This window comes from Electrona antarctica, assembly GCF_951216825.1.
Source record: "Electrona antarctica genome assembly, chromosome: 5".
NCBI lineage: Eukaryota > Metazoa > Chordata > Actinopteri > Myctophiformes > Myctophidae > Electrona > Electrona antarctica.
The window spans coordinates 27,456,764-27,481,120 of NC_136810.1; the positions used below are offsets into that span (position 1 = coordinate 27,456,764).

The following is a 24,357-nucleotide window of genomic DNA, read 5'->3' on the forward strand; positions in this document are numbered from 1 at the left end:
GAGGCAAACATTGTGCTTTTTGAGCGTGCGTGTCCGTGCTGCAACACCTAAAGTGGCCAGTAGAGCGCGCGCGCACACAGGCCAGGGAGGAGTACAGTACTTAAGACCGGTCTGATTTTTTACTACCATTGTGTGTGTATGTAACTGTGTATATATGTTTATAGATTTGGATTATTACAAAACATACAGTACATTAAACTATAGATACTTTGGCTATTTGAAAATAGATCTATACAGCTTGCTTCTATATATATTTTAAAAAGATTTGTATACATTTTGAACACTTGTGAAATGGGACATTCTGTGTAATGAGTACTTATTTACTTTTTACTATATTTTGATACATTTTAAATATTGGATTTTACTTTAACAGAGTATGTCTACATTGTGGTGGTATTGATAGTTACTTGTACTTAGTAACAAAATGTGAGTACTTCCAACCACTGGTGAAAAGGCATGTGGTCATGAGAATGGGTCAGAGATTCAACAAAAGAAATGTACATTGAAAGTGCGTGTTTCATTGATCTTTTAATTTGTTGTACAAAGTGTTGTTTTACAGAAAAAGCTAATTGACAGTTAGGAAAATGAGAGAAAATTAAGATTTCAAAATGTACCATTGACGAATGTTTAAAACAAAAAACTAACCCTCTTGGTACAGAGAAATATTGAAGATGTATGAACACTTGTTTCACACATCACACTCATGTCTTGTCGCCAATTGAATTAATTACAAAACAGTTTTATTTCTGCACGCTATGTTCTCCACCAGAAGGTGCTGAAGGAAAAGGTATCAGATGAGCTCACTTATGCACTGCAGTGCATATGTCCACAAATTGCAAAATACAGTAGCTGCTATCTAAATAGCGAAAATGGCCTCTCACAATGCATCTAGATGCACGGTGAGCTTGTAGATTGGCCAGTTTTGCCATATTGTTAAAGTTTTTAAATGATTGGAACATTTTGAATTTTCAACATGCCCAAATAGTGGATGTTAAAGTGGTTAATTTGTTAAGTCATTGAAACTAGTATACAATGATCAAAAGGCACACATGCCTTACAACAAATGGAATATGGTTTTAAAATATCAATTGCAAATTGATATTTTAGGATGCACAAGTATGGCACGTCAACATTAAGAGATGATTATGCACCTTGAAAACATTCACAAAGTCATACCAGACACCTACAAACCTCGACTGAGGCATTGCTTTAAATCCATTAAGCTGCCATAAAAGTTTTCTTTTTTTATGAACAATCAAATAGTATGAACTCAGACACAGGTGAAGACTTACAAATTTCAGTGCAAAAAAAAAAGGGAAAAAAAGCTATTATCCTGCAGTAAAATTTGATTAAAACACTGATTGGTGTTTTGTACTGAATGAAGCACAGTTCATATAAACACAACAAAGTCACAGAGCTTGTTTCATGTGAAGCTGACACTAGACATGGGATGTCTGGCTGTCTGCAGAATGGAGAGGGAAGGAAAATAGTTAGTTTACAGAACATTTCTGTAACAATGTTCTCAGCGCACACACTTTCTGCCACTGTTAAGCCCGAGTTCAACTTTAGTTACTCATGGGCATCACGCACTGACAATAGCATAATTATCTACATGCTCATAACCAAATGTGTCGCAACGCGACACATTTGGTGTGAGCTTTGGTGTGAGAAACATGTGAGCTTGTAGATGCGCTTTTTACGGTGCACAAACAAATATAAAATCAGGCGTTAGGATGCAGTGACACAGCCTTTTGAAGAGCACGTCCTTCATCGTGTTGATGCTATATGCAGATGTTTTTTTGTTTTGTTTTTTTCGCCAACCCGGACTAGTCTGGAAGTCCGAGTCTGGTGCTCCAACTCTCCTCTGTTCGTTGCAGGTGGCTTCTTCTGTCCATTTCTGTTCAGTGCTGCTACATAAATATCAGTATGTCTCCAGTGGTCACTTTGAGGCAGGTTCGCTGGGGTTGGAGCCATCTGAAGAACCCTCCACTTTGGCAGCCTCTCTGCCTTCTGGAGGAGACAAGAATGGTTGAAACATGAATTCTGCTATACTGGGGCGCCAATGGCCTAGTGGTCAAGGTTCATACCACATATAAGGCTCTAATGCAGCCGACAGCAGGTCACAGGTTCCATTCCTGAGCTGGAGGCCCTTTGCTGCGTGTCACTTGCCTTCTCTGTCTCCCTGAATCCTGTCATTCTCAACTATCCTATCCAGTTAAGGCAGAAAAGCCCCAAAAATATATTTAAAAAAAAATATAATTCTGCTATACTGTTGTAGGCTGCAATCTTCTTAGTAATAAATTATGATATTGATTATATTGTTGACTAATAGAATAATTAAGAAGCATTTGTTTTATATAAAAACAAAAGGAAATAAAACACTGTAAGCCCTTTTACCTTTATCCTTCCTCTCCTGTGTCTCCTCAGCTGCTGTCTTGTCTGCTCTGAAGAAGATGCGAGCGCTGCTCAAGGAGAAGTGCAGCAGCTCAAACTCCTGCAGGGTGGAGGGAGGACAGGTCAAATAACGCACTCTTACCGCTACATACCCAAATATGATAAGATACCATCCATTATTACACAGTAGTGTAAAAATGTACCCTTTCCTTGATCACTTTGTGGGGCATGTCAATATAGCTCAAAATCCCTTATTTCAATCACGTGCAACACCATTGTTTAAAATAGGGATTCAGGGATTTAATAGATTTAAACAGATGCTAGTTTACTATGCAAGATGTGTTACAAATGCTAAGAATAGGTATCCTAGTTTCTCCAATTCACTACATTGTTCTCTTTGCACTCTAGTTGTGACTATATTTACCCTGTAATTTTGTTTAGTTGACCAGGGTTCATGCTTACTCTAATCACACACTTGTGAATCACTCTGGATAAGTGTCTGTGCTAAATGACTAAATTGAAAATTTGAGGTGACAGGCAGCAGCACCTGCAGGTAGATGTCCAGTCTCTTCTGCGTGAGGTTCATGGTCTGCAGCAGCTTCTCATCCTGGTTGCTGGACTGGACGTTCTGTTCCTTGGCCACGGCCTTCATCTCTTTCATGTACTTATCCCTGACAGCCTGGAACCAGTGCAGGGAGTCAAACTCCAGGTACTGGTCCAGCAGCTTCAGGATGTATGCCACGCCTGACCGGAAGGAGGGAGGGGGAAATTAAAACGTGACAAAAAAAAGGAAGGAAGTGCATGCGTGCATGGCGTGTTTGTAAAGCCACTCAAAATGCAGTGATTCGTGCAGTGATTCGTCAGCCGTCCGCTCACCCATGGCGAAGCCGTCGTCCGTGAATGCTGCTCCGCCTTTATTCTTCTTGTTGAGTTTTTCTTTGCAGCTGATGGAATGCTCCACAAAGTTCACCGTCTGAGAGAAATGGTTCATGATGCATGAAGGAATGAAAAAGGGAACTAAGTATTTATAGAAGAGAAGAATTGGGGTAGACCATTGCCGGTGATCATAATAATACTAATAAGTCGCCACTACTATGACACTATTTTGTCACTGTACATTTGCACATAAGAGAAATGTATACCCATCCACCGATTAGGAGCAGTGGGCGCCATTAACAGCACACGGGAACAGTTCAGTGTCTTGCTTAGGGACATGTTGAAACATTGACCACTTTAAAGCTGGCGTCCATATTGTGGGCATGTCACTATAGGCAGGAACTGTTAACGTGTGTCAAACATGATCAGAAATAGCAGATGTACAAGGTCACAATAAAGTATGAAGTACATAGGGCTTAAGTGGTTCAGAGCGGTGCGAGGAACATGGAGAGCAGTAGCGTAAATGAAATGACCAAAAAGGAAATAATGCAAGTGAGACACTGACCAGCGGGGGTACGATCATGTAGAAGTTCCTTAAGTGCATGTTCTTGGCACTGCGAAATTCCGGCGCGAACACGCCCACCAGCATTTTAAAGTATTCTGTCCCTTCAGCAGAGTTGCTGGTCAAATCCCCGAGTACTGAGTCCAGGACACTGGGAAGAGACGCAGGGTCAGTGTCCCTCACCGTGCCCAATAATAACAAAGAACAAACAGCGCATGACATACAGACGTGAGCAATTGTTTTGGTAGGGAGTTTAAAATTAGGTTGTGGCTCCTGAACCAGGGCCCAATTTCTACAAGCACAGAGTCAGCAAGTTTGAGTTCAGGCAATATGATTGGCTAAATGCTGGCTAACCGCCCTGTCAAATCCTTATCCCGCCCTTAAAATCACTACATAATATGACCATGTGTACAAATGAACCAAATGGACCCTTATGGGACCCTACTGGATACTCTCAGAGGGGTCTGTGGCCTAATGCGTACCAAACTGGTGGTCCCAAGTCACTCCAATGTGTCATAAATGCAACAGTCATACCTGGCAGCTTTCTGGGTCTCTTCTGACAGACCCTCCTCCTTCACCAGCTCCTCAAAGTTTACAATGTCCTCCAAGTCAGGGACAAACCTAGAGATCAGTCCACAGAGTAACATCTTATTGGTTAAGACATTACTTTATTTTATGAAGTGTTGTTTTTGAGCCTGTACAGAACAAACTGCACCCACTGCCGCATTGTGAGCTTGTAGATTGGCTATTTTTTTAAGCCATTAAATGTGCCACTTGTGGACACTAAGCGCCGCTATTGCTCCACACTTAAAAAGGGCAGGGACACAACCAACTAATAGAGTTTACATTTAGCTCTGGATGTTTCCCAGCCAATACCCTACTACTGCATCTCCCTCTCTTATCATAATAATAAGAGAGGGACTCAGGGAGATAAGGGAGCTAAACAATACATTGAGTTACAGTAAGCCTTGGAACTGCAATCCCTTCCGGAGACAGACATGAGAGGATAGACATGACATGATTTTCCTTGTTTTTGACAAGACTAGAGCAGATAATGGGCACTCTGACCTTACTGGGGTAGAGAAAGTACTGGTAAGTCTCCATTCATGTTCTGCCTCTCTTCTAGTGCTCCAGTCATAATTCAATTCTCAAAATGAAGTTGTCGCTGGTACAAGACACACCTCTCGACTTCTAGTTTCAGACTTTATACTAACAGGTTATGGTCATTCTCTATTGCCTTGCTCAGAATCACAGATTATTCTTCACCTGTGGATGTAGTGTCTCAGTAATAACTCCCTGAGGACAAGCAGAACTTCTTGGATTTTGTGCTTTTTTATTACACTAACAGGATTTAGACCCAATAAGCTGTCAGACAAAATTATGTGGTCAGGGTAAAAATCCAATTTTTGTTAAATGAGTTTTTCAGGCACTTTCCTCGGAGCAGAGTTTCATATTGGGTTCACAGGGTGAAAACACTACCACCACAACAACAATGTAACATTAACCACTTATGCCCCATTTATAAAATAGCCGATCTACAAGCTCACAATATGATGTGATTTTTGCACATCAAATTTGGGGAAAATGATTAACATTTTCTTTGTGAATGTGTCCTATAATGACATGCCGAAAATAGGGACGCCAGGTTCAAAATGGTCTGGCATGATGAGTGCATGGTCTGTGTCGTTTAAGTTAAAGTGTGAATTGGTGTACCTGATAGCACTGCTGCAGCAATGTAGTCCACCAGAACGGATCATCCTCACATAGCCCATGGCATTTCCTGGGGGGCATGGGAAAGCAGTGTTTATTTACTCAGGGTTTCCTTATAAAAAGGCATTCAGGACAATGCACACCAGTACTGAGAAGATACAGACTATTGCGACCACAGTGAGGAGTAAAATGTGAAGTAATAGCAGTCGCACACTCATAGCCATAATGTAAAGTCTAAAAAGTAATCTTCTGTAATAAAACTGCATTTGCATCGTGGCTATGAGGGTGTGACTGCCAATCTCACCCTCATAGCCATTGTTCTCTTGTTAAACTAAAAACAACCATAATTGAACATGTTTACCATGCTACCAACAACAACAAAAACATGGAAATAAATACAGGAAGAGTTTCGACTAAAGTAACCAAACACCATCATTTTATTCTGTTGTGGCTGAAATAACATGCTCTTCTTAGCATGAGCAACGAGAATGACATGATAATGAACAAAAAGCATCTTGGCAGTGAAAGGGACAATGTAGAAACACGGCAGAAATGTTATAATATTGTTCCATTAACATCCAGTATATTGTGATCAGATTAGACACCGTTTTATTCATACTGTATTCTTGATAATAAATTCCACAATGCAAGTGTGTAGACCAGGGGTCCTCAACTAGAAATGCTGAAAGTCCACAAATAATTTTTGAATAAGACCATGGTCCAGTCTCATGCGCACGCAAATAGAATTGCGGGTCGCGGGCCACGTGGGCCCCACAGGGTGGGGCTGCCCCCCTCGCCCCCCACCCCTAGAAACAACTGCCTGTTTAGTACAGTCAAACCAAGCTTATACAAACCGGGTCCCATCCCAACCAACCAATACTGGGGTGGCAGAGTATGAAAATATATTTTTTCACTTTGACAAATATTCATTATTCACCTCCAAAAATCCAAATTGTTCATTCAACTGAATGTGTGATGTGTCACTGCTAGTGAGCCAGTCAGCGCAACATTGTCATGACATGCCGGCCCATAATACACACACGCACACAATCAGATTTTTTCTTCTCTTTATTCTTTTTTTTTTTTAATGTTTTTTTGTGGCTTTCACCTTTATTTTATATTTTTTATGGAGGGACAGACAGTAGGCTGACAAGAACCCGCGGCACACTGCCAGACTGGATTACCAGCCAAGGTGCCTGGACCGCTGAGCCACGGCCCAGGCCTCTTCTCTTTATTCTATCATCCAGGGTCCGCAGAGAGGTGTGCCGCGGTCCGGTCGTGGACCGCGGTCCACCTGTTGAGTGCATTTGTGCATTTAAGTGCATTTGTGTGAAGGCCTCACCGATCTGACTGATGAGCTGTCTGAATTGGTCCAGGTAGCTCTGTCCCTCAGGCGTGATTCCCAGCTTTCTGATGCCACGGTTAAACTTCTCTGCACGCTCAAACGGGTACTAAACACCATAGACATGAACAAACAAACACAATTTGTGTTGAGCACACTCATCTCTGCTGGACTGATTTCAAAAGTCCGAATTCAAAAACAATTTCAGCCTCTTAACAAAAACTATACTGTAGGTATGCGCGCGACATCATCATCATACAATTTACAATTTACAATTTAGGCATTTAGCAGACGCTCTTAATCCAGAGCGACTTACATTAAGCAAGAACAAAAAGCATGGGAATACATCACATATGTAAAATGTATTTATCGCGAAGCATGCATAAGCTAAGAAGGTGACTAGAACATATCTATATAATGACACTATACATATAAACTATAACTAGAACATATCTATATAATGACACTATACATATATGCTATACTATGCTGTACATATACACTATGAAGTGCTATGACTACATACAATGCACTTATTGTGCTGTCTACATGACATGCTATAAGTCTGTTTCAAATGCTATATAAGTCTAAGAAGTGCTGTCTAAGGGGGGTAGGGTAAGTGCTATGGGCCATGATGGAGTCTGAAAAGGTGGGTTTTCAGACTACGGCGGAAGATCGGGAGTGATGCTGCAGTTCTGATTGCAACTGGGAAGTGCATTCCACAGTTTTGGGGCCAGAAGGGAGAAGAGTTTGGGACGTGTGGAGCGTTGTCCCGGCGTTTTTAGTGAGGGTACTTCCAGCTTCCCTGCGTTGGCTGATCTGAGTGCACGGGAGGGTTTGTAGGGTTCAATCATGCTGGCAAGATATGGGGGAGATATGGGGGAGCCATACCCGGAAGTTATGCAGGAATGCCTACAGAGTGGCAAAAAACTACTTTCTGGCCTTGACAGCCCATACATCCACACAGAAACGTCCTATCTGATTGCATTAAACAACATTAACCCATTTAGACCCGAGGACGATTCTACAAAATGTCTTCTAAATCATTTTTCTGAAAAACCCATGTCAGTCGTTCTCAAACTATTTAATGTCCCAAAAATATATATAATTGGCCGCCGACCCCCATCTGAAAATATGTTGTTCCAGGGACCCCCCAGAAGCAATGATTTGAGTTAAAAACGTTCGCTCTGAAAGAATATAATATTCAAAGATTTATGCCACATTTTCACGATTTTTCAAAAATAGCAGATCACAAGTTCGTAGATCTGAGCTTGTAGATCTGCTATTTTTCAATAGCTAAAGTATAACATAATGCTTAAAACTTATCCTGAATGGGTTAAACTTACTTTGCCACTTACTTTATGCATGCACAGTTCCCTGGTCAATTGGCCCACTGCCTTTTCTCTCCTCTACACCACTTCTATTTTCTCTGAAATGTTCGTCTATTATGTCATGCCCAGTATAGGGATTCATATGATTAACTATATTGGTGATGAAATACATGAATGGTTCCATAGTTCTCACTTTCTGATCAGACTGGTCTTTTGTTTCTCTGAAGAAGCGGATGTCCTTGATGAGTCTGGATTTGATGTGTTCGTCATACATGAACTGACTGAAGATGTAGAACTTCTTACGCAGGAACTGGTAGGTGAAGTTCACCTGGCAGAGAGACAGTACAGGGCAGGGAGGTGACTGGTGTGAAAGAACTGAAATTATTACGGGAATACGTGCACGCAGTGCACACGCATGAACGCACGCACGCAGTCTCACCGTGGTGTTCATGATGCCTGTTCCATGCGTGCGGATGGAGTTGGCAATGTGCCGGATGTTGATGGTGTTCAAGTGCTTGTTGTTGCTGGCCTTCTCTATGAAGATCTGTCACCAAAACAATCATATCACGGCGTAAGTAACGTTTATACAGTGCACGAGGTATTGCACCAGTACTAAAACAACAGGTCTAAAAAGGGAGAGACAGCGACTGAGGAGTGCGGAGAGCTCTTACCTGGTTGTTGAGGTTGTAGAGGTAGCGTGAGACAAACATGTGGATATTCCTCATGATTTCCAAGACATCCAAGCCCTGTTGATCATGCACACATTTCATCACTGCATTTATACAGTAGATTATTATCTTCTAACCAACCGGTAACAAATACAAATGTATCACAAATAATAAGTGCAAGTATCATACAACTCTTAATATGTGATGCAACTCTTAATGTCCAATGTCTCATGCATCAGCTAAAGAACGTGTTCGCAGTCGAGCAGGCTATTTATTTATTTTTAGGCGATTTATCCACTTTCAATCTGGCGTCCATAAAATAGGGATAAAGATTAATAAAATGGTTTTACGTTCGTTACCACATGAACCCTAGCATTCTGGGAATGTCACACAAACATCTGGCAAAAATGGATTAACATTTGGCGAAAATGTGAGAACTGGTGTAAAGGAATTCTGAGGGTTAACATTCAATGACCCTCATCAGAGTGAGAAAGTATTTGCAGACAGCTGTCTTTCTTATCCAACAGCCACCTCCTGTGAGATTATCTGACCTGTCACACTCCCGTTGCCTCCTGTTTACAAATTCCTTAAAGGAAATGGGGTTTTATTGTTCCAACTGTTGACCTATAGATTAGGATTCTTGACAAGACCTGTTTTAGGGGCTGGGCTAGTTGTGAGGGTCTATAAACAGTGTTGTTGTAGTTGCATGTTAAGTCCAGACTGGGGGCCCCCCGGGGGCCCCCCTGGGGGGTGTTCCCGTTGCATTTCCCTGTCATCTTTGAATTGTAAATCTGTTCTTCTATTAATGGTACCTGAATATAATCACTTATTCATATAAACTCTGAACTATGTCTTTGCCTTACTTTTGTCTGTCTTTATTGATCGCGTTCCCTACCTTTTGCACAGCACTTTAAAAATGAGCTGCGACCATTTCTTTCTTCGATAGATTTACTGTGCACTACAGTGGCTCAGGCAGCACCACTTTAAGGGCTCAACTTTTTGTGTGTCGGTGGTGAGAAACGCCCATGTGTTTTTTATGCCTACATGCATAGTTTCAAACTCATTGTGTCCTGATAACTTAATCTATTCTAGACCTATACACCATTCATCCACTAGATGTCCTCAGTCCCCACATCTACAGTATGTATGCCAGTGGTTCCCAAAGTGGGGTCCGGGGACCCCTAGGGGTCCTTGAGGGAGTTTCAGGTGGTCCCCAGCTAGATGATAGATGGAAACCAAATTTATCCTTGTGGATCTGTAACTCTGAGAGTGTACAAATGGACCCGTTAAATTAACATTGATTTTACAATACAAATTGGGGTCCCAGAGATGGAAATGCCATTAAATGGGGGGGCAGTAGACTAATGCATGTCAAACTGAGGGTCCTTGAAATTAAAATGGTTGAGAATCACTGCTAGAGCGGCGCCGTAAAAATCTTCTCTTATGGGGGGTCCCTGGCATATATTTTTCAAATGGGGGTCCGCGGGCTAATAGCCCTAAAAGGCAACCCACCTGCTCCAGGGTCTGGCTGGGCAGATGAGGTTCTGTCATCGTCAGGCCATAGCGCTGGGTAGCCAGGTTCCTCATCTCACTGTAGGTGGCCCAGTCGTGCAGAGCCACAGTGGTCAGGTTGTAGAACGTCTTGTCCAAGTAGTGGGTGACGTAGGCTGTGGGGAAACTAAACGGTTAACGATATAACACTCCACATTATGTCTTTCAGGAGGCAATGCCGTTACACAGATGTGTCAGATATTGATTTCATTTTAGCCAATGTAACCAAGTTACAATCTGTTGTTTCCACTTTAGATTTATTTTGATCGTGCTAATCTGGTCCATGCATGACACACAGAAGTGCAGAAGATAGTAGATTTACACCCGTCAATTTTCCACAGTTCATTTTTAATGGCACATTCAATGTGTATGCACACTATATAGCAGTAAAAGAAGGACAAAATCCAATATAACAATTATATTTCACCAAATAAATACCTCAATATCATATATTGTGAAGACATTTTATTTTGTATTTTTTCCAAACAAATCCCAAAATAGCCGAGCCGAGCAGAACTCCCTTGCAGTGGAGGCATAACGTACCTTTGATGTGAATGAAACGGTTGAAGAAGCGGATGGGTTTGAGAGAGAAGAAGTGGGCCAGATCTTTCATGCCGACCCTGAAGGGATTCCTGTCGTCCAACTTCAGGTGCGTGTGAACAGAGAGGCGCAGGTCCTTCTCAATCTCCTTACACAATTTATCCAACAGGTGCTGAAACAACAGCAGGATGGAAGTGGAAGAGAGATGAACCGTGCATTAGATGCAGAGGAAGGAAAGAGCAGACGGTCTACTTAAATTCCACCCACACACACGTCCAGCCATTCTTGGACGTCACCTGTTCCGAATCATATTAACAGATTGCTAGCACAGATGTTCACGATGCTGAGCTAATCTAAGAAAAGAAGGCTTGTGATCCACTTTTAAAGCTCTGTACAAAGTGTTAAACATATTCGCACAGCACTTTAAAAATTATATGCAGCCATTTCTTTCTTTGATAGATTTACTGTGCACTACAGTGGCTCAGGCAGCACCACTTTAAGGGCTCAACTTTTTGTGTGTCGGTGGTGAGAAACGCCCATGTGTTTTTTATGCGTACATGCATAGTTTCAAACTTTTATTTACGCTCATTGTGTCCGTGATAACTTAATCTATTCTAGTCCTATACACCATTCATCCACTAGATGTCCTCTGTCCCCACATCTACAGTATGTATGCCAGTGGCCAGTGGTAAATTCCACCCACACACGTCTGTCACCTGTTCCTCACCTCATTGAACACGTCCATGATCTCCTGGTCGTAGCTCTCCAGCAGCTGGTCACATGACTCCATGTGTTTGGCGTACAGCATGGTGGGCACGCTGTCCCTCAAGGCGCTAAACATGTACTGCTCCGGCCAATCGCATGCAACAGGAACAAAACACAAACAAATAACAGGAGAAGCCAGTGAGAACAATCGCCTTCCTCCTAATGAACCAAACAAGAACAGGATCAATGTATTGAGGATCACATGCAACTATGGACTGTGTTGGCGCTACACCCAGCTCTGAAACTGGAAAGGACATGGCAAGTGGATTCAGTTCAGATGCTCCTTCCCACACCTAAAGGGTCAGGGTGGGATCAATATTTTCATTAGAAGACACTAGGACAGTCTAATTAAAACAGCGTGGCCTGTGTGTTCAGTAAGTAATTATGTGTGCCGTTTGTGATCTTAAGTTGCACAATCACAAGGATGTGTTCAGTGGTGAATCCAGACTATATCAAATTGGCATTGTCCCTGCATGGACATACTGGCTGCTTGTGGGCATGTCGAGTCTTGTCGACTAATGTGGTGACAGTCTATGTTTCCTTTGGCCAAAAGCCATGTTTATAAATGCTTTATAAACATTTCACCAACACTGCTCCATAAGACTTTAACAACTTTCGCTCTTCAGGAGTTTCATAAGGGCTGGGTATTTCCTGACCATTATTATTATCTTTAGGGGAATTTTGTAGATGTTGAACCTAAATCACTTTGTTCTAATGTGAGACGCTCATCATGAAGATTGTGAGAAAAAGAAAATGTCTTTTGCACATTTCTCCCACATGAGGTAATGAGGGTTCAATGAATAGGGGGAGGGGATAGAGTCCCGTTCCTTGGGGGAGGGGTGTGCAGGAATGTGGGCATTATGTTAATCACATTTTTGTTTTTTAGGTGTGTGTGTGTGAGTGTGTGTGTGTGTGTGTGTGTGTGTGTGTGTGTGAGAGAGAGAATGGATTTCAGAATGAGAAAAGATGTCGGGTTTCAAGGGAGGCAGCACATTAGTTCAACAATTTGAATATCTACATGATCAACATTTTTACACTGGTTGTCACAGACATTACCTTGGAGTTTTAAGGCTTGATTCAGCGCAAAAAGCATGAAAGTGAAAATCATCCCTCTAGCGTGGGAGATTTATCAGAGAAACAGAGCTAAACATTTTGCCTGCAGTGCACCCTGTAAATAAAGGCTTGTCCGAGACTGTTCCAGTATCCTTCCACAAATCAGTGATCTATATTTACACAGTCCTGATAATGATTTGTTGTGCATGGGTGCATCACTAGGAGCCTGCATGTCCAACAGTTAAATTATTATCCTATGCATATTTCCCATTTTATTGTTCTGTGGAAAGAAATTAATTAATGAAAAAATTAAAAAAAAATCATCATTCCTCAGCCAATCAAATCATCACACACAAAGTTGTGCATAGCAGGGTCTAACGCACCTGCATTTAATCCTCCTTGCATCTGTTAAGTGCAAGGATAACGCATGGGACTACCCAGACACAACCCTCTTGCCTAATACTACCTTCCTTAACCATTTAAAATTAATATAATTAATAGACTATTCCGGGCTCTATACTAGGCACCCTCCGGTTTTCTCTCTACACTAAATATCTCCACCGAAAACAGCATTCACAATTCAATGTGATGCGTTGTGAGCTTATAGGTTACAGAATAACGATGCTAAGGTTCACACGTGGTTAACCCTCTCATGTATCATCTGTGATTTGTCTATTTTAGAGCCAGCTAGGGGACATGCATACCTGTTCTAGAGGGCTAGGCCAGAGCGTTTGTTTACTGACATTGTACTTACGTGTACTCTTGCTGCATCCACGGCATACTCATAAACATCATCCAGGTAGATGGGAAAAACCGCTCTGTGCCAGTACAGGAAACTACAATCACACTGAATCTTGACCCTGAAGAGGAAGGAAAAACAACCCACAGATATAAAAAGGTTCCACTCTGTCGGTCAGTATCGCCAAACTGAAATTTCGAACGGAGCACATCATACATGCTGGGTTTTTCTGCATAATTGTGGGGATCCGTGGTTTCCTCACAAGAAAGTCAACACTGACTGAAGTCGCGTCATGTGTGACATATTTCACGCCGAAATAGAGTCCAAAGGGAAGCAGGCACATCTAAAAAAAGAACTTTGACGAAGACCCGCAAGGGTCGAAACGTTGTGTCTTTAATAAAGTAACCTGGGAGCTCGAGAACAGTGTGCCTTCCTTTTTCATTGTACATATTTCATTCACTCACAAAAAAAAAAAAGAGCGTAGTTTTTCAAATCTAGGTTTAGTTAATTCCTTAGTTTTAATGAATTAAACGACCTTAGTTCCCACATACTCCTGACTATCGCCACTGTGTGATGGAACCTCATTTCTGCTACAAAATGATCAGCTAAGGTGTGAAATAAAACAACATCCCCTCACCTCTCTCTGACCTCACTTATCAGATGCAGCTTCTAAATGATCAGCTAAGGTGTGAAATAAAACAACATCCCCTCACCTCTCTCTGACCTCACTTATCAGATCCAGCTTCTTCAGCACAAGCTGGAGCGGAAGCAGCTCCTCGTCCTTGAACGTTTTCTAGATGGAAAAGATCAACTTCAAAGTCAAAGAACAACAAAGAACAACAAAGCGCAACACTTTCCTTCGTGTGTGATGCGAGTCAGTAACAGTGGTGGAAAAAAGTACTCAATTTTGTTACTTAAAGGGACAGATTTTTTTAACTTAAGTTGTATGAAATACTTGCCATTAATATAGTGGTTGCAACTGTATTAATTTGATTGCCCGAGTCCCATGGTGGGAGTTCTGCTCTGGTTTTGGTGAAATATCAAGTAGTTCCGGTCATTTTGTGGGGGGCACTGGGGGCCACGCAGTAAAAGTAAATTAATCCACAAAACTAACGTAATTTGTATTGTTGACCTATTTCTAAAATATTAGTGCAACTTTCGTTATATTTTTTGTGTCCATATCACTATGCCCAAAAAATTGTTCCATGTGATAGAGGGGTCAAAGTTGAACGAAAGTCGCGCTAATATTTTAGAAATATGTCAACAATACAAATTACGTTCGTTTTGTGGATTAATTTACTTTTACTGCGTGGCCCCAGTGCCCCCCACAAAATGACCGGAACTACTTAATATTGACCAAAACCAGAGCAGAACTCCCACCATGGGACTCGGGCAATCAATTAATACAGTTGCAACCACTATATTAATGGCAAGTATTTCATACAACTTAAGTTCAAAAAATCTGAACTATCCCTTTAAGTAAAAGTATCAATGCTAGTAAAAGTCCAGAATTCAAAATTTACTTTGACTGAATGTACAAAAGTATTGGCACGTACCAAAAGTAAAAGTACTCATTATGCAGATTGTCCCATTTAGAGTTTTCCAATATCTTTTGAAATCTTTTCAAATGAACGAAACATTTCGAAAATGTATATAGGACTGAAGTTAATGTATGTTTTGTAATAATAATCAAAATGTACAAAGTAACTAAAGTTTTCAAATCAATGTAGTGGAGTAAGCGTACAATATTTGGATCCGAGGTATTTGTACTTTACTTGAGTATGTTTTCAAATCATTGTAGTGGAGTAGAAGTAAAAGTATTGGAAATTGATAATACTCAAGTAAAGTACAAATACCTCAAAATTGTACTTAAATACAGTACTTGCGTAAATGGACTTAGTTACTTTACACCACTGGACAGTACACAGCAAATCCTCTGGTTTACCATCTGAGTGCCCACGCTGAGGGCCAGGGACACCACGAGGCGGCGCTCCCTGGTGCTGGGTCCATTCAGGGCGTTTTCTGCCATCACCAAAGACGACAGCACGTCCAGACGCTGCTCACTGTACTTCTTGTCTGATACCACCCTTTTCTACAAGAACGACAACATGGCAAGACAATAGGGACACATATTAAATGTGTCTAATGCATCTCAAAATGATTAAGATCAATAATATAGTATTTTCCCCCAAATCTGATTATAAAATAAAATTAATAAATACAATTATATCCCCTTCCTTTTGGACATCCCCCATTGCTACTCAGGTTTTCTTTACAGAGGTTTCTGCCAGTACATTTTTTCTTACTTTTTTCTTTCTTTTTCTTACGTTTTCCTCATTTTTTTAATTTCATTACAATCCAATATTAGCTCTATTATTATCTTGTGTATATTGTATTGTTTGCATAGTGTTGCGGATAATGCCACTATAACATTTCACTGCTTCCTCTTGATGGTGCATTTATAATAATAATAATGCACACTGCTGTGTTGTGACCTCACCTTGGCATGGGCAATGGCGTTCAGAGCCTGGGAATGTAGTTGCTGGTTTATGTGGGAAACAGAGTCTGCTACCACCATAGAACGTCTGTGGAATGTGTGCTCCACCGCCTGCAGAGGAGATGACATCAGATATTGTTCAAATGCTGTGTGTTTGACACACACACACACACACACACACACACACACACACACACACACACACACACACACACACACACACACACACACACACACACACACACACACACACACACACACACACACACACACACACACACACACACACACACACACACACACACACACACACACACACACACACACACACACACACACACACACACACACACACACACACACACACACACACACCAAAGATAGCCGATGTACAAGCTCACATGCTCGAGCTGGCATTTTCTGCACTGACACTGGTGTGCAACTACTGTATGTATGAATCTGACCATTCTGTACGTACCTTGAGCAGTTCAACTAGTCTACAGAGGGCTTTGACGGAGGTCTTGGTCATGGGCCGCTGCATAGACATGTAGAGATTCATGACGGTCTTAATGATGGTGCCGATGCTGTAGGCATACAAGATCCCCTAGGAGAGAGACAGCACAGGAAAAGGTCAAAGTCGGGTATGCAATACGTGCATGAGGTCCCACTGGATATGCAATTGGTTGAGCCATGCAAAGTAAGCACAAAACTACTGTGAATAGTCAGTCTGTGTATGTCGCTGTTCACCAGAAAGCTCTGAAAACATGGCTCAACTAAACGCAACTATAGGTTGCCTTGTTTGCAAGTAATGTGTGTATGTGGTAACACTAAAAATTCACAATAAGAGTTCACAATTTTCATAGGGTACAAAATAACTTTAGTCAGCACAACGAAGTGTCCCCTTTTCTGCTAAATGTAGAGTAGCCAATTATTGTTTCCCGGAAGACTAGTCCAACCAATTTTAACAGACATTTGCAGTTCTCACCTGTACAAAGACATTACACCTGCTGCTCAGGTCCTCTGACAACCTCTCACTTTTCTGCTCCTTGGACAAGATGGCCTCCATCTTCATCATCCATGAAGTAACAAACACGTAGTAGGACTGAACATCCCTTAGTTAAGACATGAGACAGTTTTAAGCAGCCAATTTGGTTTTTCATGCCCAAACCATGAACGGAATTTTACTTAAGATGAAAAGAAAACAGGGAAAGCACATTTAAAAAACAAATGACAGGTGCTTTGTTCAAAGACATTGTTACTGATGTGCTCATCAACTCACTTGGTGAGCGTCTGTGCTTTCTGTTGCAAGTAGGCGTCTCTATGTGCTCTGATCGCCTGCAGACTCTTTTTGTCCATCAGCTTGGCGGCAGCCGGGACTTTAGCAATGAGGAAGGTGTCAGGGAACCAGATGATGTTAGCAGTCAGAGTCACAGCTGGGACCTGGAACAACAACCACTATGATTAGTGGGACGTCATACAAGCAGTGTTCATTTTGTCGAAAAATTATGAAAAATATTGGTCGACTACCTTTTTTCTCTGACAAACTAAAAAACTAAGCTATAACTAAAACTATGATGAAATAAATTGACAATTGTCAACAAATAAAAACTAGAATAAATGTTATAGGAGAGGATCAGTGGAGAAGAGATCCAGTAGAACTAAGAGTAATTTTGTTTGGTTGCGCTCAGCTGTTGCACTCTGAAAATAGGAGATCTACAAGCTCACAGCGCATCACGCTGCGACACGTTGTGAGCTTGTAGAACGTATATTTTTAGCATGCAGCCATTACGATGCCATAAAGGCCTGCCAAAATACAATTTTGACTAAAACTAGACTAAAACATTTCAGATATCTAAAATATAACTAAACTAAAGAACTAAGCACCAGTAGGCAAGCAGTAAGCAACAGTAAGTGAAGTCCCTTACCTTTTTACAGACATCTAAAAGTGATTTGTAGAGTTTCTTGTCGACAGCCCTGAAGATGTGAAAGTGAAGCACGAAGAGGCTGCAAACACCAGCATACTTATCTCTCTGGTCTATCTCTGCGGGTTCACCTAACACAAACGCAAATACGTACGTAGATTGAAAACAAATCTTGTCAAACACACACTCACTGTAACATACAATCAATACAACCAAAGAGGAGACACTGACCGATCTTGGACTCAACATTAGTGAATATTGTGCGTATGTTGAAGAAGAATTCCTCAGCGAAGGCACCGTTTTTAGCGACAGAGATTCCTTCTTTAGGATCGTCAAACCTCTGCTCCACGCACGCCTGTCACAAAGTCACATAAAGAACAAATTATGTTAAAGACTGTTGCTGAATACTTATAACCATACTGGTGTCAATGCATGTCAACTCATATTCACAGGTTTGGCTATCTACAATATACTGTACAAAGCATTTCCCTATTAATAGCCATTGTTTTTAGACTTAGTATTTGTTTTTTACATTTTGTCCAAAGTTATTAAAGGTTACAGAATTTAAGTTAATAATTGAGTCAATTATTACAAACATCATTCCAACGTGAATAGGTCAAGGAAGGTCATGTGAATTCTGCTCGTAAATTAATCCTTTCTTTGACAAAGAGTAGGGTCACCTGTCCCATCAAGTGTCATGTCTCTGAAACTTGATTTGCATACTATATTGAAATAAACACAGTGTATTTCCTCAAAAATCTAACAAACCATTTGGAATATGGTTAGCAGTAATGTCAAGTGTACCGTGAGTCCTAATCAATGGCCTAAACATGCCAGACCACTGGTATGGTGCAATTTGTTTGTAAATACATCAAAGATGCGATTATAATCCATCTATAATGGATAAAGCATTGGCCTGGAAGAGAGGTCATCAGGTGGTCCCCACTCCCCAACCTGTTTCGACCCTTTTGACTCCAGTTGGCGGGACAGCAGTGATTGGCCAAATCACTGCCCCTCTCATCCAGGCTTCCAGCTATTGACCTCTCTCTCTTAAAGGTGGCTCCAGACCGAGCAGACATGGCAGGTTTCTCACGATCCTCGTCGATAACGTCAAGATTATCTATCAACATCCTGCCGACAGGCAAGAGGCGGAAGAAATCCGTCCCGACGTAAAATCGAACGAATCTCCGCAGTGTGGAGTTGGCTTTATACCAGAGCCAACAGGAGGCTCCACCTGCCTTGTCTGTTCTTGGGGGATTGCAGGCACTTAGAGGCCTCAAGCCCCCTTTTTGAAACTAGCTCCTCGCCACTCGCCCTACACACTTCCACTTGGTTTGAGCATAGATATATAAAGCATAGAGACGGCACTGGATGGGATGGGAATCCCAGTGCCATCTCTACTATTTATATATCTATGCTCAAACCAAGTGGAAGTGTGTAGGGCGAGTGGCGAGGAGCTAGTTTCAAAAAGGGCCCTGCAGGACTGTGGTTTGCGTCCTGCCTAGGGTCCTCCTATGTCTCACCAGACTATAAGTCTGTTAAGCACAGTAAATGCTTCAATATGTCAAACTATGACCCCACACTTTTCCAAGGAGAAAAAATACAATAGTAAAACAAATGGATGTGGCTACCTGCAGAATCATCCCATCCAGTAGTTGGCCCTCCAGCTTCAATATGAGCTTCTCAAAAGGTTTCAACTTTTCTTCAGGAATGGAAAATTTACCAGGGTTATGATGCACTGATTTCAGCAACCTGGAACAGGAAGAGAAGCTTAACCTACTAAAAAACTGAATTTCATATGCATAAGATAATCGAGTTAAGCCGCATGCAGATAGCATCTTTGACTAGATTCTATGTTGTTCAATGCATTATCAATAACTTTGTCTCTGCCATTGGGAATCTCCTGTAGCCTGGCTAATAAGCCAGACCGAATCAGCCGTTGGCAAAAACAAATTGCCTGCCGGCGGATTACGGTCTGGAGAGGCTCAATTGTACGCCCATTTCCTACACCAGAGAACTGGTGTGGCCAATCGGGACACGGTATGCAATATGGGCGGGCTTTGGTACAGTGACGTTCAATGCTTGAGACCTTTGACTGACAGTAACTCTGACCAATTGCGTCAAAGAGAAAATGTTTGAAACCGCCCCCCCCGGGAAACAAGATCCATACACAGCATCTCCAGACTCAAATACCACACGACAGTGTGATTTGAGTCTGGCTTATTAGCCAGGCTAAATCTCCTGTACCTCAGTGTCTTTTTTATTCATTTCTTTTACCTTTTGTACATCTTCCAGTGGTCTTTTAGTGTGCCATGATTTTCCATAATCTCGTCCAATGTGAGAAGTACCACTAACAGCTCTCCAAGATGCTCATACACCGTCTGCAAAGGAGAGGCAATTTTAGGGATGCTGTTAAGTAAAGCTAATTCGATAATTTGGAGAAATTAAGCTGTGATCATGGTAGGCCAGAGCAGCTATTAGTTTTAGCTTTGAAAAATATGGAATGTTGGCAGCTATCTGTGGGCCAGTCACAAACAATCCTGTTAAACTGTGGCGCAGAGCTAATAATTAGACCACACCACCTTACCTGGAAATGGACTCCTGATGATTCAATTACTTTGGTTGCACCCCTGTGAGAGACAAAAACATTGTAAACTATTTATTTGAACTGAACAGCTACCGAAAAACAATGCTCAACCGCTACTCAGGGAGCCACTCAGGACTGTAGGTTGTGTGTTGTATGGTGCACAGACTGCACACAGGCTCTTCCTTCATTGTACAAGGAATACTGAAAATAGGCAACCTAAAAAGCTCACATGCTTGTAAATCTGCCATTTCTGAACATTTAAGAAAATGCGGTGGGTCCCAATGTGGACCTCAGACTTCATGTTACTAGCCTGTGACGTCAGTCATCCAACCCACCCACATCATACCAAGGCCATACCCTTCCTAGTTTGAAGTCCTTTTGGGAAGAAGATGTATATGAACCCAAATACTTGTAGTCGTCAAACTGCTTCACAGGAGTGTTAAGTGTTTTGATAATGTGGTTATTGTTGGATTTGCATATATTTACGCATTCAGTTTTTGTCTCGTTGAGATAAAGACCAACACAGTTGGAGGGCTGCTCAAGAGCCTGAGCGAACTCCAACGATTGACTGATAAGCACAATGTCATCAGCGAAGTCAGTGTCAGTTAGGTATTTAGCAGGATGACGAGAGCTTCTCCTAGGGTTTAGTTAATAGCCCTTATTAATAGTATCAACTGAGATCCGAAGAACATAATCAACAACAATAATAAATAGAAAGTGTTGAAGTGTGTCGCCTTGGAGTATGCCAGCAAGGATGGGGAATGATGGTGTTTCTCCGTCAGGATGGCCGCTGAGGTATTTGTATATAGAACTTTTATGGCATCGATAATTTTGTCCCCCCCAAAATTAATTCTCTCTCACACACCATCACCACGCCCTCTGAGGAGCCATGCTGTAAAGATGTTTAACCTTGAGGTCACTATTTTGGGCATGTGTGGTGAATATTTTCAAAAATGTTAATGTGGTTAATAATATTGGATCGTGCCGACGAGTCTTACTTGTTGCTGTTATATAGGGCTGCCAGCTGATGAACAATGTTGACCACTACCTCAAAACATCTTGAAACAAAACAGGACAGCTCCTATAAGAAGATATACGTTTTACATCTTCAATTCCAATGAACAGTGTCATTAATGAAAGGCTTTAATCATCCACTTCTCACCTGAAGGAATGAGATAAATCTACCCATTTGAATCTGGGACTCGCCTTCAACAACACTGGTGTCGGATACTGCACGCACACACACACACACACACACACACACACACACACACACACACACACACACACACACACACACACACACACACACACACACACACACACACACACACACACACACACACACACACACACACACACACACACACACACACACACACACACACACACACACACACACACACACACACACACTTTGTTTAGCAAGAAATTCACCTTCAAAAAGATGAAAATAGCTGATACGAGGATTACTGTAATCTCACCTCCTTCTCCATAATACAACAGTCCATTATAGAACTTGGTTTCTGCCTACAAAAGTGGAACATATTAATTATCAGTACAAATCTACTGCCTGCATGGTTATGGTGTTATGCAGACACAATTTCAACAAAAAGATAACTACATGATGACAAAATCAAATGCATATCATGACGTTTTTGACAAAATACCTCAATAATCAATATTGTGACAATAATATCATATTGTGACTTTTTTTGGGGGGCTATCCTATGCCCAGCTTTCCGGGTTTGTGTGAACACAAACATTGGCTGATGATTGGCTGATCACCCCATAGCGATTTGATTGGCTGAGCAAAATATATATTTAAAATAAATGTGAGGGCAGAAAAGTGAAGACGCCAGAAGTGATTGGCCACAATAACATTTGTGATGATTTGATTGGCTGAGCACGCCATGTGATGTATGATGATAAGCGTGCCCCTCACTTCACACAAGTGTGATTTTTTTATGTTAAAAAATAGAGAAAGATCTACAAGCTTGCAATGCATTGATACGATGTGAGCTTGTAGTTGCACATCAGCTACTATTTTCACCATTTTAGAAAGTTTTCCCCCCAAAATTGAAAGTATAAATTATTAGGGGTTAAGTCATTAACACTAGGAAAACAAAAACAATACTTAGGCCATATTATATCCAAAATCACAGACAATATCTAGTCTCATATCACAATATTGATTGATTGTTGAATACAGAGAACAGTTTGCAAAAAAAAAAGAAAAGAAAAAAATCACTGAAATTTAGTGTTGAATTGTTGATATACTGCCCAGCCCTATAGAACTTAAACTGTACACGGGCATTCCCCACAGTTTGCTCCTACCTCATGTTTTAGTTTCTTCACTTCACTGCAGAGAGCAGCATATACTGTGATGACTTTGTTAAGGACCTACACAAAGAACAATACCATCGTTTCATAAAATGTAACGAACATGTAACATAATTATGATGTGTAACCAACAAAATCCTACAAGTATGCCAAAACATGTCATGTGACTCATGACCTCATCTTACCTTGTTGTCAGTTTTGATTAATTCAAGCAAATTAGATTGCTCATATGGGAGAAGCTGCAAGAAATGGGAAGGAATAAGTGGGAGGTTGAACTGTGAGTGATCTATTCTGGCTTTCTTTTTTTAGAAGGGAAGAAATATTCCAAGTTCCAACTGTTCCCTTAAATGTCATGGTTACCTTTAGAGCAATGGGATCCAGTGTGAAATCCCATACATCCCCAATGGAATCATCCAGAGCATCTTCAATCCCTTTCAGCTGGGAAGTGTATTCCTCCAAAAACTTCCCATAGTTCTTCATTTGAACCTCTGTGTGTATCTCTGATGGGAGTGGAGAAGCTTAGGTTTAGAATTGTCTGAGGTGCTGCTGCTGGGTTCTACGTTTAGGCTGATTGCATGCGTCCATCTCTTTCAAATTCCAAACCGTGCATTTAATGTCAGGGAAATAACAATTAACAACATAATGTAACTTGGATGAGGCTACTGAAGTGCTATATTGCTAAGTAGCTAAACAGCAACTCTGGTCCGTGAAGCTGTCAAATTGATCAGCTGTTTTTGGTGACAGACTCATCAGTTAGCTCTAGTCATCTAGTCTACCCTCTACACTGAATGCCATCATAACTTAATCCATGGCCGTTGTGTTAAAATAGGTCCTATATCTCAGCCGAAAACATTCTTAATTTAACATAATTCACAATTCACGGGTGTGTTTTTCTAACTTCCTCAACATAATTTGCTCCATTCAGCAAATAGACTGTGCCCATGCTTCTTCTGGTTGAGCTAGCATACAACTTTGCATGTACCACAACAAGCAGCCAGGTAACTCTCACTGTTTCATGAATAGGCTACTTACTCTGAGAGCCATCGTCAAAACGATCAAATTCCCAATCAGGAGCGATCGTCTCGACTGCCATTCTGTCAGCTAGAAGAGCCCAACACTGTTGTCACGGTATAGCTGCCTTTGCCTTAAAGTGAAGCACAGCGATCCCATGATTTATCTCATGACCGTGTAAACAGTAGCTAGTGGTCATGGGAAATGTAGTTCTGCGTACTACACAGCATCATAGAGTGGGTTGGTGGCTCACCGTTGCTCAGTTGTCAGAAGTCGAAGTGTGTGTGTGTGTGTGTGTGTGTGTGTGTGTGTGTGTGTGTGTGTGCGTGCGTGTGCGTGTGCGTGTGTGTGCGCGCGTGTGTGTGCGTGCGTGTGTGTGCCATGCGAGCGAGCGAGAGTGAGAGGAGAAGAAGAAAGAGAGAATGTCAATTTCATCAGGTTTAGAGTCAGAAGCAGCAGGTAGCCT

The 24,357-nt window shown here is 41.5% G+C and overlaps 1 protein-coding gene across 1 annotated transcript; it reads right to left on the reverse strand.

Moving 5' to 3' along the window:
* Positions 1–509: 509 nt before the first annotated feature.
* washc4 (WASH complex subunit 4) lies at positions 510–24,117 on the reverse strand. The gene is made up of 33 exons (XM_079502114.1): positions 23,913–24,117; positions 23,241–23,380; positions 23,066–23,119; positions 22,875–22,940; positions 22,022–22,067; positions 21,700–21,767; positions 21,536–21,618; positions 20,538–20,580; positions 20,228–20,331; positions 19,582–19,702; positions 18,182–18,305; positions 17,954–18,081; positions 17,308–17,468; positions 17,014–17,140; positions 16,507–16,632; positions 16,032–16,139; positions 15,477–15,623; positions 14,245–14,324; positions 13,547–13,652; positions 11,702–11,818; positions 10,978–11,146; positions 10,396–10,550; positions 8,887–8,961; positions 8,655–8,759; positions 8,409–8,543; positions 6,885–6,993; positions 5,546–5,612; positions 4,367–4,453; positions 3,836–3,983; positions 3,271–3,367; positions 2,942–3,138; positions 2,398–2,494; positions 510–2,010 (listed from the first exon to the last, which is right to left on the reverse strand). The coding sequence occupies exons 1-33, from the start codon at positions 23,971–23,973 to the stop codon at positions 1,940–1,942; spliced, it is 3,522 nt and encodes a 1,173-aa protein (XP_079358240.1). The 5' UTR covers positions 23,974–24,117; the 3' UTR covers positions 510–1,939.
* Positions 24,118–24,357: the final 240 nt, after the last annotated feature.

Coding starts and splice junctions, on each gene's coding strand:
- washc4 (XM_079502114.1), bottom strand. CDS start 23,973: ATGGCAGTCGAGACGATCGCTCCTGATTGGGAATTTGATCGTTTTGAC. Junction 23,120..23,240: donor TGGATCCCATTGCTCTAAAG/GTAACCATGACA, acceptor CATTTCTTGCAG/CTTCTCCCATATGAGCAATC. Junction 2,495..2,941: donor GACTGGACATCTACCTGCAG/GTGCTGCTGCCT, acceptor TCCACCCTGCAG/GAGTTTGAGCTGCTGCACTT.